The following is a 20,511-nucleotide window of genomic DNA, read 5'->3' as shown; positions in this document are numbered from 1 at the left end:
CACTATTTCTTACAATTCATGACACAGAAAACAAATATTTTAATTTAGTTAATTTATTGCTATTTTATTTAAATTGTGTGTTTTTATATATTTTTTTAAACTATATATTTTTTTTTTTAATGAGGAAAAGCTGAGAGGGATCTGTTCCATGTAAGAGATTTATGACAGCTTGTGCATAGGAAGCGAGGATGGTGCAATTTTAATGACTATACTTGTTACAGCTCCCTGCTGGTAATCATTGACTGCAGTAACTAATGGAGGACTGAAGCTGAGAATCTGTAGGTATTGCTAAGAGTAGTGTATGAATACATTGTCATGTGTTGTCATTCTGCCGTTACTGAGAATCAAATTAAAAATTCTGACGATACAGACTGATTTCCCAAAGACCTTACCTGTCTACATCCTGGTTACTCTTACCAACAGTTTGAAATTGAATGTCTGTATCTTGCTTATTTTTGGAATCAGAACCCAAATGAAGTAATGTAACGTTCTGTTGTAGGGTGTCTTCCAGAATCCTGTAAATATTAGACAACATTGTATACTGTATATTACAGTCTGCACAAAGGCATTTTTTCATGAATGTAGATATGTTAAAGTAAAGGTTTAACTAAAATACTGCACAACAATAAAAAAGTACAAGGGTAACACAGATATTATAAAATAAATTTTAGAAAATGAATAAATGGTAATGTTGCAAAAAGAAACTCTGATGTGGATTAATTAAATTTTAATTCAATTTTGATAAACTGTACTCTTTCATGTTAGGCAAGAAGGGTATTTTAGTTGGATTCTTACCCAGAACCTTGGGCTATGTTCTTGTAAAATCATCATCAGGATCACAGTTTTACCGGTCACGTAATGGATCAGTAATGACCCTACATCGTAGATCTTTTAAGCGCTAAAGGCATTTATCATCATCATCAATATTTATTTACATAGCGCCAGCAAATTCCGTAGCGATGTTGTGATGCCATGTAACTGATATCGCTCAAAAGCATAAAAAACCAAAACCCAGGTTTGTACAGAGTACAATAGGTACAATAGGGACCCCAATAGTAGACAAGACATGCAACTGTATGAAGTACCATAAGGTAAATTACCCTATTAATGGATATGACCAATCCACCAGCAGGTCCTGGGTAATGGGGAAAACTGGGAGTTCTGTCTTATTTACTTATGTTTCAGGCTCCAACCAATAATATATTGCTTACACAAGTACATTATTTTTATTTGTTATTTTTATTTAGAGACTGGCTCACGGCTAAGGCCATTCACATTAAGGTAGTTGCATCAGGACCCAAACTGTCAAAGGCCTACAATGATTGAAATAAAGCAAAGTTGCTTAGTTTATGTAAACTAGGACGATTGTCACTGTGTTTTTGGACAGTAACATAGCAGAAGCCATAACAAGGGCTTTGTTCTCCACATCAGGAGACTTACACAAGTAGCCTAAAACAATAAGGAATAAAAACATTTGGCAGTGTGGGGGTTAAAGTGTGATGGGAACAGTATACCTATCAGGAAATGGGGCTGGATCAATTAGACATGGTGCATTTGTTCTATCTGCTATGACTAGGGTTACTTTGTCTTTTAGAGACCAATCGTCTTGTTTTATAATGTGTTGGTTAAACCAAGCGCACATTTTTTTCCATTTATTAGTGTAAATGATTGAATGTTATGACACTTTTGGAAGTTTGGGGATTATGAAGGTACAGTTATATTAGGCAAATACATGTTTCAGTCGTTTTAACCAGGACTTATTTCATACAATTAGTTTGTTGAAAGAAATAAATGTATAATTTAACAAGTTCAGAAACATTTAAATGGGCTAGTATAATGTGTACAGTATATTTAAACTTTTTCAGATTTTTAAAGTTTCCTTTTTTAAACTTTTTTTCTATTAGTGTATTATTGATATGTCAAAATAAAACCCTATAATACTACAATCGATTATATCTATATTTTTACTAAATGAAGTTGATATTCAGCTCCAGGTAGATTTAATTAGCACAAGATTATATATTTCTATAGCTCTCACTTCTGCAGTTGTGTCCCTGTGAGCATACTGAACCTCTGTATAGTTGCAATGCATCAGAAAAACGCTGCCCCATTCACTGTGCCTCAGAGGAACAGAACAGGAATTTCATCCAATCCAGGCTGATCTGTGCCCTGTCTCGTCTCTGGTCACCACCTCTCTTCCGCCTACAAGACTTCTCCCGTGCTGCTCCCCACTTATGGAATTCACTACCATGCTCAATCAGGCTTTCCCACAGCCTTCAAATTTTTAGACGCTCTCTGAAAACCCATCTTTTTTTTAGAGCTTATCTTATCCCTGATTATACTATTCACACTAATACACACTCACAACCATCGCAATCTTCACTCTGAGTCACACTCGCTCCTCTTGTTTCAGCTGTGCCCTCTTCCACTTACAATGTAAGCTCTATAATGAGCAGGGTCCTTCATACCCTTTGTTTTCATGTCTGCATTTATTTTGTCTGCCTTGTATGTCTCTGTTTTATGTATGTCCAGCTTTCCCTACTGTACAGCGCTGCGGAGCCCTGTGGTGCCTTAAAAATCTACAATAATAATAATAATAATAATAATAATTCCTTTATATATCACAAGGAATCAGCCTGAAACCTGGGCTTAAGTTAGCATTGTACTCAGTGGCAGAGAGCTGCTAGGGTGAGGGGGAATTTATTTAGCTCCACTAAATCTGGACAGAGAGATTTCATATTTTATCGCCCACCCAACTAATTTCCATGATCCCTGCTAAGGGGTCTAGTCCTGCAACCAATCCAAACTTGTGTTCACACAGCTGGATATCCAGACTCCAGGGCAGCAGCTTCTCTGCAGCTGCTTCAGAAGCCCTCAGAGGTCCAGTGTGTTGCTTTGCCTCCTTGGACTGCTGGTAGGAAACGCACTTCCTGGATTCATTTGAATCCACAAGGCACCATTTGGAGCCCCTTCCTCTGTGGCTGTCGCTGCTTTGTGGCTATCGGCCGTGGCAAAAGTGTCCAACCAGTATCCCATTTTTTAATCTTAAGATTAAAAGAGCAGTGGTGGCGGGTCCGTGGTATAGTCGCCAGACCCGATGGCATTGCTCTTTTAATGTCCTCATTGTGATTGGTGACATTGTCAATGTCGCCAATCACACTTTCGACAATGTCAACCTGTCGGCACAATGAAAGTGTCGGCATTTAGCCTGCCGTACATGTTCATGTCAGCAGGTTAAGTGCCAGCATTTCCACTGTCGGAATTATGATCGCCACCGGCCTGGTCGTTTACTGCAATGGCAACAATGTAACAAAACGTTGTGGAAAGTAACCACTGTTTGCTATAAGCAGCTACTACCTACAGAAAAATAATGCAAAACCCACTCACTTTAAATGTGAGTGGATAAAACCTTGAAACAAAGATGAAAAAATGGCATCTGCCTACTGCTTTACTCAAAGCATAAATAAGGAACATGTTGCTCTCCAGCTGTTGTAACTGCTCCTTATTCTGAGGCTTGTAGTTTGTATGAATAATGCCATTTAGGCAAGATTGACATATACATTATTGAGGAAGTACGTGGACTACCTGGTGCGGTTTTCCCTTGTTTGTAATCAAATTTCAGCTTGTAGTTTTATTACAGCTGGAGAACCATAGATTTCCTAACAGGTCACCTTAAAACACACAGCTGTACCTGATAATTTTTGGAATATGAGGTTCCACTTCATTTAATGTCTGATTTATTTTAATTTCTGCAACATCGTTAGAAGAGGATGAGGATTCCACTTTTATCTGTAAGATAAAAAAATCAATAACTTTATTACAATCATTTTATTCCATTCTTTTCTGCACATTCATAGATATTATTGGCAAAAGTGCATGTGCAATTTAAAAATGGGGTACGCAGGCAAAAATGACCTGAGAACTATTGAAATAGACACTGACACCCTAATGTATACTATTAAAAATAGAAATAGAGATAGAACCCTTAGCTACGAGAATCTGTATAAATCCTAATATAACGGGGATACAACCACCTTCCAGTACCCATAAGATAGCCCTCTATGCGGACGACATTCTCCTTACCCTAACTAACCCTTTAACCTCTCTCCCCAACCTATTTCAAGAGCTTGAAATCTTTTCCACAATATCAAACTTTAAGATAAACACAGCCAAAACAGATATCCTTGATCTCCATATTCCCCCTAAGTTAAAGCAACTCCTAGAACTAAATTTCCCCTTTCACTGGAATTCCGTACACATAAGATACTTGGGCATAGCCCTTACCAGAAAGGTGGAAAATATCTACCAAGCTAATTACCCCCCCTTCATAAAAAAAGACTTAAAAGCATGGGACAAACACATGATATCCTGGGTGGGAAGGATAACGTCTGTGAAAATGAACTTGCTCCCAAGGTTATTATACCTTTTCCACACTCTCCCTATCAGGGTCCCCCCTCTATCCTAAAAATGTTACAAACATTAATAATGCGGTTTATATGGTCGAACAAGAGGCCCAGGATCTCTGCTCGCATTCTACAGCGCTCTCCCGCAGCGGGTGGTCTTGGCATCCCTAACATCCGCAATTACTATTATGCTGCGAGACTGGCTCAGTGTGTGCAATGGCATTCTCCCACTGGAACTAGGGTATGGGTGGACATAGAGTCGGACATACTGGGTGGCTCACCGATCTGCTCTGTACTATGGCTACCAGCCACACAGCACCCGGCCTCTGTCTGAGCCCATCCAGTTCTGGCCCTGTCTTTATCAATTTGGTGTAGATGAATCACTTCCCTCTCTCCTACCCCTTCGATTCTAGTACTTTTGTGGTCTAACCCGGCCTTTACGCCCGGGTTATCTCGCTCTATGTATATGAAATGGGCAGGTACGGGCAAGCTGCTGTTACTCAATCATATAACCAGAACAGAAATATTTCCACAATTCTCGGAGTTGGTGGAACAGTGTGGCTTTGCTCCAAGACAGTTCCATCAGTATCTTCAGGTTAGGCACTACCACCAAACAGTCAAGGCTCAACTCTCTTCCAGGCCACCCACCACATTTGAGAATCCATGTCTTTCGGGCCCAGCCTCCAAAGGTCTCATTTCTATTCTATGTAATACTTTACTTCCTGCCACTCCGCCTGTGAAGGATCGCTTTCAGACTCAGTGGGAGGCTGACCTGGGGACTGTACTGGATGAGGAAGAATGGTCGGATGTATATGATGGTACAGCTCACTGTTCTATAAATGTCCGCATTAAAGAAGATGCTAACAAACTGTTGCACAGATGGTATTATGTCCCCTCGAGATTACAAAAAATATATCCACAGACCAGTGCTGATTGTTGGAGAAACTGTGGTCAGACGGGAACATTCATGCATATATGGTGGGACTGTCCCGGCATCCGCTCATACTGGACAGCAGTTCTTGCATTAGCCTCAGCAATCCTAAATGCTCACATACCACCTGACCCTAAGCACATTTTACTACCGCTACCACACCCAGACCTCACCAAATCCGAGCTCTTCAGGCACATCATCAGTGCTGCCACATGTCAGATAGCGGCTTCTTGGAAAAACTCCACACCACCAACACTCCAGATGGTCTGCAGTCGGATCTGGCACGCGTACCAGATGGAGCACATTACTAGTGTGCTGAGGGGCTCCTCCGTCTCCTTCTACAAAGTTTGGTCCTCACGGGCCACATATCACAATCAACCTCCACTCCAGTTCTAGTGGAATCTAACCATGGAAAGATACTCCTAAGCAAGCACATCTTTTTTTCTTACCTGATGCGTGAATCCTTTACCCCCCTCCCCCCCATACCGCTCACTGGTCCCTGTATACCCCCCCTCTTTTTGAAATGTTAAAACAACATCTTTACTGTATTAGATAAATATACAATTATCTCCAGAGTAGGAGAGAACCATGAGAGTGTTTAAGTGTCCTGTTGTATGTAAACACGTGTTATCTATTACTGATTAACCTCTCGAGATTCTGTAATGCATTTTCTATTGGGAAAAAGATGTTTCTAATAAAAAGTTTAAAAAAAAATAATACAAATACAGAAGTACATAGGGGACACCAATAAATCTCCTAAAAATGAAGTCCACACAGTTGTAACTTTTTTGCAGGGCCATAATTAGCATGCTGCAGAAGTTGCCGCCACCAAGGATGCTAGGCTGAGGGTGCCACTGGCTCAATGAGTGAAGAGTGGTATAGGGCCACTCTGATTGTTACAATGACAATGGCAGAGAGGTCCCGAGCCATTCTTCACTCCTCACACCCACACTCCGCCTCCAGTGTAGACAAAAGTTGTGATGAGTGGTTCGGATTCAAAGACATCCAAAAGATCTGAACTCTAGGATTCCGAGTTCAACCGAGCCATGACTCAGTCTCTCCTGCTAAATTTGGATCTGAAAAGAGGCAAAACTTAATTTCCAGGGAAAATGTTGCTTCCCACATGGACTGGGATCTTTGATAGATAGCCCTCTCTTCTGTTCACACCTGTCATTTTAGAAATGACAGCATGTCAGGTTGCTGGAATTGTGCGCTGATAAAGTGAGTTGTAGAGTGTTGGAGAGGGTGAAAAAGACAATCAGTGTGTACTGGACTAGCTGTGATTTTACTACAGAAATCTTTACAGCTTATTTACACATCAAAGTCTCTTGAAAATGTGTGTTAAAGTGGGTGTGAGAGTGAAGAGAAGGCAATCACTGTCTATGGAGTATTAGTATTTTAGTAAACTAATTAGGAGTGGACAAAAAAACAAAGCATTTCTTGCATTTAAAATCCAGCTGTTTGAATCTGAAGGCTATTGTGTCAGGGACAGTACCAAATCTGTGCTAGTAAGCGTCTAAGACAGGGTGCTGTGTTTGACTGTGAGCAGCATAAACTTGTGAGCAGCACTACCACAAAAAAATTATTTATTGGTATTTATTAAAATCCAAGTGTTTAAATATGAAGGCTTTTGTGTGAGGGGCAGTATCTTATTTGTACTAGCAAACAGCCAAAAGACAGGATGCTGTGTTTGACAGCACAACACCAAAAAACATCCGAACTGCAAACACTATTTTGGAAGCACTGGTCTTGTAAATGGCTCCTAGCAACTGAAACCACCTGACCTGCTGTTATGGCCAGCAGCTAGATACAGCATAAAGAGACCGGCAACAGAAGGTTACCCCTCCGGAATGCCATCACATCGGGCACCACACCACAGAGAAGTGGGCCGATCCTCCAAACCTTAGCACGGTATGATCCCACCAAAACCAAGAACTTAATGCTTGCCTATTACACACTCACCATTTATAGCTAAATCAAAACCATCCCATCTCCTTCTACCTACATGCCCCTGGAACTAAACCATTTAACCCTGGACTCAGCACAACAGGAATCCAAGAAAATATCCGACAATTATGACCCATATAACTATTTAATCAATCAATTCATCAATCAAATTGTGATACTCAATATTCACAGCTTTCAATTTTAAATATACTTTCATTTATTTTACTTTACTTTTATTTTCATTTTTTATTTTCAATTTACCTATTACTTATTTTCATACTAAATTGACATTTATTTTATGCAATTTATCCATTTTATCTATTGAGTATATTTTGTCCTTTAAAGACTGCCATTTAATTAATCCAGTGTGCTCAAACTACTTATCAGCAACCAAACTATCTCCCTTTTAAACACCATTACACCATATATGGAGCTTGCACCGCTGCAAAATTTTTGGAAGAGACACAACTAAGGTAGGAGGCCTCTCCAATATGTTTAAGGATGACTCACATAAATCATTCACAGCAGGGACATCTTACCTGAACAACAGTTTGGTCAGAGAGACCGTTGGTGTCTGTAGCCTGGACTTTGAAGTGAAATATTCCAGTTTTTGCTGTCACAGACCCAACTAAAATCTGTCCTGTGTATTTATCAATAACAAATTCTTCCCCTGACTGATTCACCAAGCTGTAGATAAGTGTTCCATTCAATCTTAAATCTTGGTCTTTAGCCTTTAAAATAATGTTTACAGGAGTTAAAATTAAACATACATTGTTACTAACTTAAATATATAGAGTATGAAGATTACTAACTAGTATAGTATAACTATCTTGCCAATGAAAAAAGGTTGTTCTAGATAGCTACTGCATGTAAGTAAACCATTCCTTTTCTGCAGCATTGACTTCTGGGTATTCCATTTACATGACAGTCTGAGTCAGTGCTCTGCTCATTGGTCACTCAGATTCAGAGTGACATGAACCACTGCTGAGACAGTAGCAGACATACATAAAATCCTACCTAATGTTGTCTTGATTGCTGTCTATCAGGCCTATATAAGGGGTCTTGTATTCAAGCCACCACTTGTTACATGCAAGCCTCTTTGCCTGGGAGCTGATTGTATCTGATTTGAATTGCAACTTTAAGGTGTTTAAAGCATATATCATACTTCCCAACTGTCAACTGAGGTAGGACAATCTCAAATTGAGGTCTCAGTCACAATCAGCTTTGTCCTTTGGGTGGGAAATGTGGTAGGCCATGAACAAAGCTTTAAGGGGGCCACATCTGGCCTGAAGATCGCCAGATCTATGGTCATGATTATATCATAATAACAAAACTATATATATATATATATATATATATATATATATATATATTAAAAAAAATTCCCATGACTATTTTTCTACTGTACATGATCATTTTTGCATAAAAAGCCAAATATACAAGGCCATCAACAAAATTACACCAACATACATCTCCTCACTTGTCTCAAAATATCTCCCTATTCGACACCTCCATTCTTCACAAGATCTACGTCTCTCTCCCACTCTCATCACATCCTCCCATTCTCGGTTACAGGACTTTTTCGGGCTGCACCCACTTCATGGAATTCCCTCCCTCACACAGTAAGACTTTCCTCTAGTCATCAAACCTTCAAGCGTTCTCTGAAAACCCACCTCTTCAGACAAGCTTATGATATTCCTCAATCAGCATCTTAATCTCCCTAGGTTACCCTATTACCACCCTCTACACAGCTAACACAAGACAACAACCCTCTGACCAACATTGCTGTGTGACTGATCACACAGCCCACTCAATACTTTTTACCTTTGTATTCTAGCTGGTCCAATGTGTAATATGATGTAGCACATGCCCTTGTGTTTCAGATTCCCATTGTCCCATAGATTGTAAGCTTGCGAGCAGGGTTCTCTTACCTCTCTGTCTGTATGTATTACCCAGTATTGTCTTATTAATGTTTGTTCCCAATTGTAAAGCGCTACGGACTTTGCTGGCGCTATATAAATAAATGTTGATGATGATAATGATGATGAAATATGCTTTATACATGTTCAAGCTCAATCATCTTTATGTGAGAAGAATGCTTTCAGTAGATTTAAATAATTTTTTCGTTTTAAATGGCTGATATTAATTTAAACACGATAAGAAACATAGAATGCACAGGCAGCAACATACCGTGACTCTGATGACTGAAAATCCAGATGGCACAGAGTTTAGTATTCTAGCAGCATATCGCTGTTTCTCAAACAAAGGTCCAGCATGGAAGTCGGGTACAATGATTTTTAACTGAGCAAAATTCATAGGTAAAGGACCTGTAACAAAACACCAGGGTAAACTCACTATTCCAACTACAATGCATATGAGTGTTGCCCTTCATGTGGTCAGTAGTGTACAATATATTGAACATAGAAATACATAGGGCTAGGATCTTGTATTTAAAAGAGGCTGTTCCCATGGCAACTATTTACTTGAACCATACACTGATGGAAACAAGACAAAATCACATTGTTTATCATAGTCTCTCCATGTGTCCTGGACACATAGAGGGACATTTATGAAAACTTCTGCACAGGAAAAATGTGCTGTCACCCAAAGTATCTGATCAGAATCTTACTTTGACTTTGTAAACCAGTGGCGGGGCGAACATTGGTGCAGCAAGTGCGTTGCACTGGAGCCCATGGAGATAATGGGGCCCGCTGCACAGGGAACTAGCGAGCTGTGGGCTCCGGTTCCCTTCTTACAGCTTCCCTGCATCGGGGCCCACAGCTCGCAAGTTCCACCTCTGTTGTAAACTATGTATTAGAGCTAGAAGAACTAGATATGGTCGGTGATTTGTGTAACAGCACATTTTCCTTGTGCAACAGCCTTTAAAAATCACTTTCAAAATTAGGATGTTTGTTTCATTGTTTTAGTTAAAAGGATTAAGAGAGTGAAATGGCTTTTAGACTTCTTCTAAAAGGTAACGTAAGTAACTTTCTCATGTGTTGTTGCATTTACTTTAGATTTATTTTATTCATTAGATTTTATTAAATCAAATGGCCAATAACTGTCTGAGTCCAGGAGATAGAATTTTAAAACATCCATAATATCTACCCTATGCTTACTCTGCTTATGTGACACAGAGTACAGAATTGTTTGTATGCCTTTTAAGAAATCACAGTGCAAAATATACAATGTTTTAGTATTTGTCTGCTAACATCTACCTTCCCACAGCCACCACAAGCTGCTCGCCACTGCATCTCACAGAAATACATTATGTGTGGAGATCCGTTCATGTTTACCTTGCAATTCAGGTGTTCTCTCTGCCTCCACAGTAATAGTATAGGATGGTTGCATACCATAATTAAATGTTTTTGTTGTCCGTAATTCTCCAGTTTTCTCATTCAAATTAAACTGACCTGTAAATAAGAGTGAAATTAAATAAAATAATACAGTAAGTTTGGTAATACGCTCAGGGGCAGATTTTGCAAGGGCTCTTTCCACCTACAATTGAGATTTTATATATATATATATATATATATACACACATATGCTGTATATATAGATATGGATGTATTGCTGCCTATATTATTATTTATTAAGTATCGTTTAAATAATTTTTTCTAGTTTCAGACTTTTTTGGGACAAAAAGAGAAAAATACTGTTGTAGTTACTTGAAGTGATAAGTAAAATCTCATAGAAATTAGAATTTGATTTTAACTGGTGTCCTAAGTAGAGATAAGTAGAATTTTCAAAACCACTTTTGGATGTGGAATTTTGCATATTTCGGAATTTAGCATTAAGTGTTCTCTAGTTTTCTATACCTCCCTAACCAGACTGCAGAGCAGAATGAATTGACACGGTCGTCCTCTCAGCTCAGTGTCTGGACTATAAATTACATAGTTTAGCGAAGCAAAGGCTGACATTGAAGATTGTGCTACTGGAGTTTCACACCTCTGCAAAACGGCCTGTTCTGTCACATCTTTGCTCACCTCTAATTCTAAGAGTTAGGCTGTGCTTAAAAAACCCTGAAACTTGAGGTTACAGATAAATCCTGAAACAAATCCTGGTGGAAGATAATAATAATAAGGAAGTTTGGTTTTACAGTTTAGGGCCCAGAGCTTTCCCACTCACTTCTAAGTATAAGCATTTACTTACAGAAATGTTGGAAGTGACCCAGTAGAATAAACTGTTGCACTTGCGTCTGTTACCACTAGTACGTTCCAGACAGTCGCTAAATGAAGCTTCAGGAGTGGTCCTAAGTTAATATGTGTATTACAATGTCTGCTCAGGCAATGTGGCGTTGTAAAAGGCAAAGTTGATGTTGAGGGAGTTTCTATAGTATCCCCCAGGGCCTAAGGGACCGAGAAAGTAAGTATAAGCCTACCTTGTTCTCAATGTCCTATTAACATGTTCTATTCATTTATAAGAAGGGGGGGTGGGGCAATACAGATTATATTAAATAATTCCTGGAAGAAAAGAGTTATTATATTAAAGCCAGGGATTTCAAGTATTGCAATTTGTATGCATTCTTGCAGTTACCCCTATTCAATTATTTTTACCTCTAATCGGCAGACTAATGCAGCTAGAGAATGCAGGAAGTGAAATTCAGCGCATGAGTGGGTAACGCTCACACACATAGTGATCTGATTCTGCCGGGGTCAAACGAATCATTTCCAGCATCATTGGACCCTATAGGAGCAGGTATGGTAACACCATCCTGAGATTACCTTAGTTTGCAGAGAAAAGCAATGCTTTTGGCTGCTGGATAAATTACTAATTTCAGAGAACCTTTAGGGTTCTATGGGGACTGCAGTAATCAATGGTTAATGTAGGGAAAACTTATGATTTCTCTTGTGTTACCTCCATGATGCATTCATGTGATAGCCATTCTCCATAAAAAACAGATGTTTCTCTGGATTTGTGGGTTATTGCAGTTTGCTAAATAAACCGCTAAATCCTATACCCCCACAAACACTAATCTATACTATGATATATAGCATGAAAACAAGTCTAAATTTGTCTGAAGTACATATACTGCATACCCAGAGCCTGAATAAAGGTTCAGGCCGTCCTAGGCTAATATGCTGGTAGCGCCCCCTTGCCTTCCACGCCAGGGTAATATGCAGCTGGTTAAAATTAACCCGCTCTTCATTTAAAATTCAGCTTCTTTCATCCCACCCCACCCCCACTCATGTTTATGTTGCCCTTTTTCAGCTCCACTTGACTTTTTAAAAGGGTCACAACAATCTTTGGCGCTAATTTAGTTTTTATTAAAATCTGTACTGTATAGCAGAATGGAGGCATGAACGAGCATGGAGATGTGAGCGGCAGGGGGCTGTCACACCTCCATCTGCCACCAGTCTTGTCTTTTCTGCTTGATTATCCTCTAACGCCCGCCCAAGGATGACTCATTGTCTTCAGTCTTTAATATGAGAATATGTCAAGATTAAAACCTTACTACATTTTTCTTTTGCTTTCTTTTTACTTTGTAGAACAACTATTCTATATTTTAAAATTAAATTCACTATATCCCTCCTCCTGTTACGTTGCACCCTGGAAAAGGTTTGCCCTCTTCCCCCCAAGAGCCTCTCACACCTAAGCTGCAGCCTAGTCAGCCTGTTGGATAATCAGGCCCTGTGCATACCAACCATGAATGCTCATAGACCATTGATGCTAGTACAATCAGAATGGTCATACATCATTACCATACTTACCCCTGTCATTACCAGCAACAATTCTGTAAATTATATTTTGCCCTAAGGCAGAAAATATGTAAACAGGATCATTTCTGTCTTTATTTTTCTTTAAAACAGTGCTAAAAGAAACAAACAGATAAAATTGGTTATTAGGCATACACAATGATGTGTCTAGGGAGAATTCGCAACAGAAATATATTGCATCTACAAGAGATGTGTAGAACAAATGATGTTTGTAATTGTTATTCATATCAATAAAGCAGAAAAGTGTAATTCCAGTATGTAATGAATGCAAACAAAATACCTTTAACATGAACTAAAGAATTATCACAGGGCTGTTACATGTACATGTACATACAATACATAATATATGAATACTAATATACTAATCTATACCATGATATATAGCATGAAAGAGAGAAGGTACATGCATGGCAACTGTCTGCAGTGTCACTTTAAATTAAAAACATACTGCTGATCAACTATAACACATAATGTTAATCAAACAAGAACTTCTGTGAGTTTTATAAATAAGAGTACAGTGACAGCAAATAAAGTGTGTCTGTGGCATTAATGTTTGTTAAATCTATAGTAAACTATCTGAATGTAGCACTGTAATGAATGGAATATAACATAGTAACCGAGTAAATTGACTCTTTTAAAGTAACAACATATAGAGGCCGATTTAATCCAGTGAGATAAAAATAACTTATACATTTTCAAGAATACCACAACTTTTCACAACAAAAGTTCCACTTATTGTGCCTGATGTTTTAGACAATTCAATGGAATGGTTTGGTCATTGGACCTCGCAGGAAAAGAGCAGGGTTTGATGAGCAGGAAAGCTGGACACGAAACTCAAAGCTCTGCATCCAACTGTGAACAGCGATGATTCTCCAATTGTTTTTGCCTCAATTACTGAATAATTTCTACCAGTTATAGTGGAACTAATCGAGGGTGCTTGTTAAATCACAAGCACTAGCATGTCCTTCCATTCAATGGCTGCCAGTGAATGCTGGGCCATGTAGGCTCTACAGCAGTACAATAAATCAAAATAAAGTTTAATCTTTTTTCATTCTTCATCATAATATAATGGGCCATTTTTCTGTTTTTGTAATCCAATTAGTAATTCTTCTGTCTATGTAATCCAATGTGAGAAAAAGTTCCAACATAAAACCCAATTCAACTGCTGACTATGACTCACAAGCAGCCTGTGTGAGAATAATATGTCATTCATTGAGCAGGTTATAAAACCCTCAATCACTCCAGCCCAAAGTCATTGTAAGCTTGCGAGCAGGGTTCTCTTACCTCTTTGTCTGTATGTATTACCCAGTATTGTCTTATTGATGTTTGTTCCCAATTGTAAAGCGCTACGGAATTTGCTGGCGCTATATAAATAAATGTTGATGATGATGATGATAGTCATTTAATGGCAAGTGCTTATAGCAAGCATTGGCTTTTATGGGCTTTCTCTTATATTGGATTACAAATAAAACTATTTTGCATCGGGTTATGATGGATCAACAATAAATAAAGTAGATTTTATTAGATAATAAAGTGGTGAATGTGGGTTTCAGGAGTGTTTTATACAAGTAAACTTTATTTGAAAATGTGTATTTATTTATTTTTACTATGTTAGTATAATGGACAAGGGTCTTAGGGGCTTCGGACGATTATACTGATACTAGTTGCCACTTCAGGGATCCCTATATTTTCAGTACCCTGGCTCCACAGCCCAGAGCAGAAGGTAAGAAGAACTAGGAGAGGAAGCAGCTGTTTCTTTGTCCCCCTCCCCATAAAGGCTCCAGCCCTGCTCTGACTAGGCTGGAGCTAGTGCCTATGATGACAAGGGAACCCGGCATTGTAGTTTAGGACAGTGTGACTGAGCCAGTGTGTCTAGCCTGGTACTGGTGGTTACCATTTTAGCACAGGGGCCCCATGCTCGCTGTTACCCTCTGTTAGTGGGAAACAGCACAGGCTGTTTAGCGCTGGTGCTGGCTCTGGATTTTGGGGAGCATTATTTTACTAGCATAGTATTTCACATGTATTTCAATGTGGGGTAAAGGTTAATACCACTTGCATTAGGACACATATGCAAACCTATGCAAACACGTCAGCAACTGAGGATATACCACATGTAAACCACATATCAAAGTCACAAGCATTTAAATGTTTTATATGTACTTCACTTGTATTTTTTGACACAAATGCAATACCAAGTGTCCTTCACTTTAAAAAATATATATTTTTTTAATAATGAAATTGTTTTTATTGTTTTTTTGGGGATAGGGTATACATTATTTATGGAAATACTAATATTCAGTGTCCTCTATGCTTGAATCCCGCAGTCCCTGAATTTTCTCACCATCCAAACAGTGGTAAGCAGATTCAGGTACTGATAAGTGCACGTAAGTGAAGATACTACTCGAAAAGAATTGGGTAGAACTTTTCCTGCTCATTATTTTTATGGGAAAATAAAACAGACACACAAAGTAATTTTTATGGCTGTGATACAATGCAAAAGTAGAGAATACAATTGACAGTGGAGCTTAGAATCTATATTCCCTACCACACGGACACACATGCACTAGGGATAATTTCGTCAAAAGCCAATGAACCTACCAATGTGTCTATGGAGTGTGGGAGGAAACCCATGTAAACACAGGGAGAACATACAAAAGCTGCACAGATTGGGCTTTGTTCTTAATCAAAGCCCATGACCCCTGCGCTGTGAAATAATACTCAAGTTATCTGTATAAAGATTACGACTACAGTCAGACAGATTTCAAGTGTTACATGAAGTTCTTTATTTCCCCCACCTCCATCCTGTATGCACGCTCCATCACCCAATTCTCTACACATGCAATACCCAGCTATTACCGGAACTACCAATGCCTATTGTGATAAATTAGTTTGTTGCAAATGGATGTCAGACACTAGATGCCACTGTTACATTTATTCTCACATAGGTTCTGCTTCCTCTATCCAGGAGAATATTCTGTATGTTATAAACATGTCTGTATGTTAATAAACATGTCTGCTTAACAGAAGGATGGTGAGAGATTCCTCCATTTACATAGCTCCCGGCAGTCCCAATTCAGTTGGGCCAGTTCCGGCTCCGTCTAGCCCCCCAATCAGGTTGGGGGGCTGGGAGCTATGCCCTGTTCACTGCTGCTCTGTATAGCAGAACAGTGGGGAATGGGGGTGCTACATGACAATGAATGGTGATTTTAAGGGAGGGCATCAGTGCATCAGAAGCCAAGGACACATGACATTTGTCCCAATTCCCCAACCGTAAAAGTTGAGAGGTATGCATTGGATAAGCATTTATATGATTGCACTAAACATTGCTGATGGCCAGGGGATGTAAAGATGTGGGAATGTATATATTTGTGTGTATAACAATCTCATAGCTCCCAACCTTCTTCAATAGCAAACCATGCCCAGATCATGGACAGGCCCACTTAAATCATGCCCACAATCTTGCCCTTTTTTGGGTCCACTGATTGGGTCAGTCACACCGAAATAGGAACTATTGGAATCTAAGCAATAGCAATCATTTTATTAGAAAAGAAAACTCACCTTACTTCCTGTGGGCTAAATACTGGCAATGAGTGGTCTTTATTCACCACATTTACAGTAACTGAAGCGTTGTTATTGAGTGAAGGAAATCCTCTGTTCTTAGCAAAAACTGTTACATTTATCTCTCCTGGTTCCAGGCGTTTTCCAGTAATTATTTTTCCATCTCTTTTATTTTCAAACAGGAAGTATTCACACGACATCAGGAAGTACTCAATTACACCATTATCTCCCTGTAACATTTTGGGTCATGATGTTTAATAACACAGTTCTTAGGCAAATGCATATTATTTCACATACTGTAATAACATGGTTTAAATTACAATTTTCCTTGAGTGCTATCATAGTTCCAACACAACTGATTGCAAAACATCATCACCATCACCATTTATTTATATAGCGCCACTGATTCCACAGCGCTGTACAGAGAACTCATTCACATCGGTCCCTGCTCCATTGCAGCTCTAAATTTCCTAACATACACACTGAGACAGACAGACAGACAGAGACTAGGGTCAATTTTGATAGCAGCCAATTAACCTACCAGTATGTTTTTGGAGTGTGGGAGGAAACCGGAGCACCCGGAGGAAACCCACGCAAACATGGAGAGAACATACAAACTTCACACAGATAAGGCCATGGTCGGGAATTGAACTCATGACCCCAGCGCTGTGAGGCAGAAGTGCTAACCACTTAGCCACTGTGCTGCCCATGGCTTTTAGAAACTTGCAATTAACTATCCTCGTGATGAGCACCACAAGATACCTGAATTGATACCCTCTGAAGGCCCCTCATTCTCTTTTGTGTTAATGAGTGGGGACCAGCGCATGCGCGATGAAGCTTCATTTTGTCTTCACTGTACATGCATTTGCCAGTCCGCCGCCCCCCTCACCTCAAGGCCCCAGTCCCCTCATCTTCAGACCCCGTAGGGACTGCACCCTCTGCATGCAAAGGTAAATAAGCGCTTTCTGCCAATTATTTTTTGATAGGTATAAACAACTTGTATGGAAACTAATTATGATAAAATCAAATCCAAAAGTCATTCTATTAGTTTAAAAGCAAAATGGCTACTGTCATATAGCAATGTAATGAAGGAAGTTACTAATTATACAAGTTAATTCCTATTTGTAATATTCAGTCAATAAGAATAAATGTATTGGATCTTCGACAGTGTCAGCCTGTTTATAGGTAAAGAAGACATGTCCAGCTTAAATTAGCAATGTACTGAATCCTGCAGGCACTTCCAAATTCTGCAGGATCTTTAATGTTTTAGGATTTGGCCAAAATAAACTGAACCCAGATTTCCCTGTGGTTTTAACTCCCAGGACAAAAAAATAATTGTTTGACAGAATTAAAATAAACATAAGCTATAATTACTTAGGCTCCTCCTGCCCATTGTAAAAGGTAGATTTGTAATTGAGTTCAGCAGTCTTGCAGAACCTTGAGTGAGGGGTTTTAGTTTTTATCCAGATCTTATATATGAATTGAATGCATCCTAACATTAGTTATTTACATACAAGAGGATAGAAATGGTGTATTATATTGTACTATAAATATTTGTAGGCTGGATGAGTAACCAAATTATTCCACTTGTGACAATTGAGCTTGTAGCTTTTTAACAATGAAAAGCCAGGTAATAATTATTAGACATCTACTATGTACCTGATCTCTATCTGTTGCATTTACAACTAACACATGTGACCCCACTGGACTGTTCACATCTATTTCAGCAAAATATTGTTTCTGGGTAAACTGCGGAGCATTATCATTTTCATCAAATAAGTGAATAGTGAGTTGGGTTCTCGTCTGAAAGACATAAAACAAATGATGATTAAAAATACTATAAAATCACAATGTATTAAAAAACAAAAACATAAACATTAAAACACTATTCAATGGAGAAGTATTGAGGGACACTATTAAAAGAAGATCACCCTGTCGATAACAAAATTATGGGTATCTGATCCTGGTTGGACTATTTCCCACATTGTTATTCTGAATCAGAAATTACTTCCAAGCTGACCTACTAGATATAGCATCCTTGGATTTATGAATTATATGAATTATCAGATAATCTCCTTTAAACTTGATTAATGTATGTTAGACTTTATATTAAAGTACTTTTAGATTACTACACTTTATGGTCATTGTTTATGTTCTCTGCATTGTAAGAAAATGCTTTCAATCCTAAGGGACAAACACAGACGACCGCAAGAGTAATTATAGGTAAGTCTGTTACTACATTTATTTCGTACTTATTTCTACACTATATTTCACTGGATTAACACTATTTACTATAATAGTATGGGGTCTATGCATCAAGCTAAATTCCACTTAAAAGATGTGGAAACGGCTGTTTTAAGTATATTTGTTATGCATTAAATGCCTAACGTTTAGGCTAATACCGTGCAGCATCACAGTCCCCATAAGTTAATATGTGGACTGCGATGTTCTGAAAAGCATCAAGCTTTGCTAAGCTTTGGATTGCGCAGACAGGTATCGCCATCTCAGGATGATGTTACCTGTCATTTCCTATGGGATTCTGCTGAAGCCTCTCCGGCTTCGCAGAATCAGATACATGGTTAGTGCTGTGCGATTTCCTCCTGCAGGAAAATGAGATTGCAGGAGAGGGGTCATTTCACCGAGGCTCCCAGAGTAGTCCCGGCATTATGCATCTTAGCGGTACATAAATATGCATCACTGCGATGTGCAGTGATCCATATTTAGTTTCACCGCATCAAATTGATGCATAGACCCCCAAATGTCTGCCCTGTATCTATCTTGCACGGGATGGATTTGGCATTAGCACAGTTAGAAGTCTCGCATTCCTTGGTTTTCCAAGGACTGTCCTGATTTTCCTTGATGGTATTCTGTCACATTAAACTTTTATTTTCTTAGAATTTCTGATGTACACATAACTATTAGGAATAGCTTTTAATCATTGTTTTACAGGACTTGGCAACCAAATTCAAAACTTTGTATGGATTGAGCAACTGTCAGGTCATGTGGGTGTCACCAGGGCCGCTAAGAGATATTACGGGCCTGGTACATAATTTCTTGGGGCCCCTCCAATAGACACCAAAGGGGGCAGGTCCACACCAAGTTTGTGACTCCTCCCACTATACTGGCAGGCCCAGGCACTAGTACTTTGTACCTGCCACCCCCTCTTCCTCTCGGCGCCCGAGTGTCACATTTATCTGTTCAAAATGATTGGACTCCTAGTCACACTAGTCCTGTGCCTAAGGTTGAGAGGCGACTCTTTCCCTATACAGGTTTTATGATAATATTTTTCCTTACCTCTGCAAAGACAAAAATTAATTGCCTAAATTTAAAGCCAATATATGGTCAGGTTTAGTAATGACATTGCATTAACTACAATAAGCTTTTGCTCTAGTGGTACATACAGACTGTTTCCAATATCACAATGTGCAAATCTATGTTCATCTACACTTCCAAATATATAGCAGAAACAGTGTCCACACATTCATTTAAATGTTATTATTACAACCACTTACCTGATAAAAGGGAGTGGTCTTGTTATTAGTAGCTGTAATAGTTAGTAGTGAAATTTGTTTGGTTTCATAGTCAAGATGATTTTTCACCACAATGTTCCCAAGCAGTCCATCGATTTCATACTGGTCATCTTCATCTATCCTCAAATAAGCAGATAAACCTTGAACCACTGCCGAATACAAGCTTGTACATATCACATCATGGACACAGATGTGTCAAAATATGAACTGGGAACTTTGTTACAATACTTCTACAGAAATTGTGTACTGCAGTTTTATATTTAGATCACCTTAGGCAGGGCTGGATTAAGGCAATGGAGGCCCCCGGGCTAGGGATACTGTGAGGCCCCCCTGTGAGCTCCCCCCCTTCCCGCTTATCTCCTATTCCTGATCCGTCCAGCTTGCAGGCGTTCTTCCATCACTCCCTGTGGTGCTTCCGCGGCGCG

General features: G+C 39.1%; 1 protein-coding gene and 1 long non-coding RNA gene across 2 annotated transcripts; both read right to left on the bottom strand.

Annotated features, from left to right (window-relative positions):
* Window positions 1-398: 398 nt before the first annotated feature.
* On the bottom strand, window positions 399-8,007 carry LOC142142995 (uncharacterized). The gene is made up of 3 exons (XR_012689445.1): window positions 7,821-8,007; window positions 3,692-3,789; window positions 399-515 (listed from the first exon to the last, which is right to left on the bottom strand). It is a non-coding gene; the product is annotated as an uncharacterized LOC142142995 (long non-coding RNA).
* A 1,330-nt stretch (window positions 8,008-9,337) lies between these two features.
* On the bottom strand, window positions 9,338-20,306 carry LOC142143253 (protocadherin-19-like). The gene is made up of 7 exons (XM_075200966.1): window positions 20,069-20,306; window positions 18,216-18,359; window positions 16,557-16,786; window positions 12,993-13,093; window positions 10,578-10,694; window positions 9,472-9,608; window positions 9,338-9,361 (listed from the first exon to the last, which is right to left on the bottom strand). The coding sequence occupies exons 3-7, from the start codon at window positions 16,754-16,756 to the stop codon at window positions 9,338-9,340; spliced, it is 579 nt and encodes a 192-aa protein (XP_075057067.1). The 5' UTR covers window positions 16,757-16,786; window positions 18,216-18,359; window positions 20,069-20,306.
* Between the last annotated feature and the right edge of the window lie 205 nt (window positions 20,307-20,511).

Source organism: Mixophyes fleayi, chromosome 3, assembly GCF_038048845.1.
Source record: "Mixophyes fleayi isolate aMixFle1 chromosome 3, aMixFle1.hap1, whole genome shotgun sequence".
Lineage (NCBI taxonomy): Eukaryota > Metazoa > Chordata > Amphibia > Anura > Limnodynastidae > Mixophyes > Mixophyes fleayi.
Note: the sequence above shows the minus strand (reverse complement) of the source record. Positions and strands in the feature narration are given on the sequence as shown.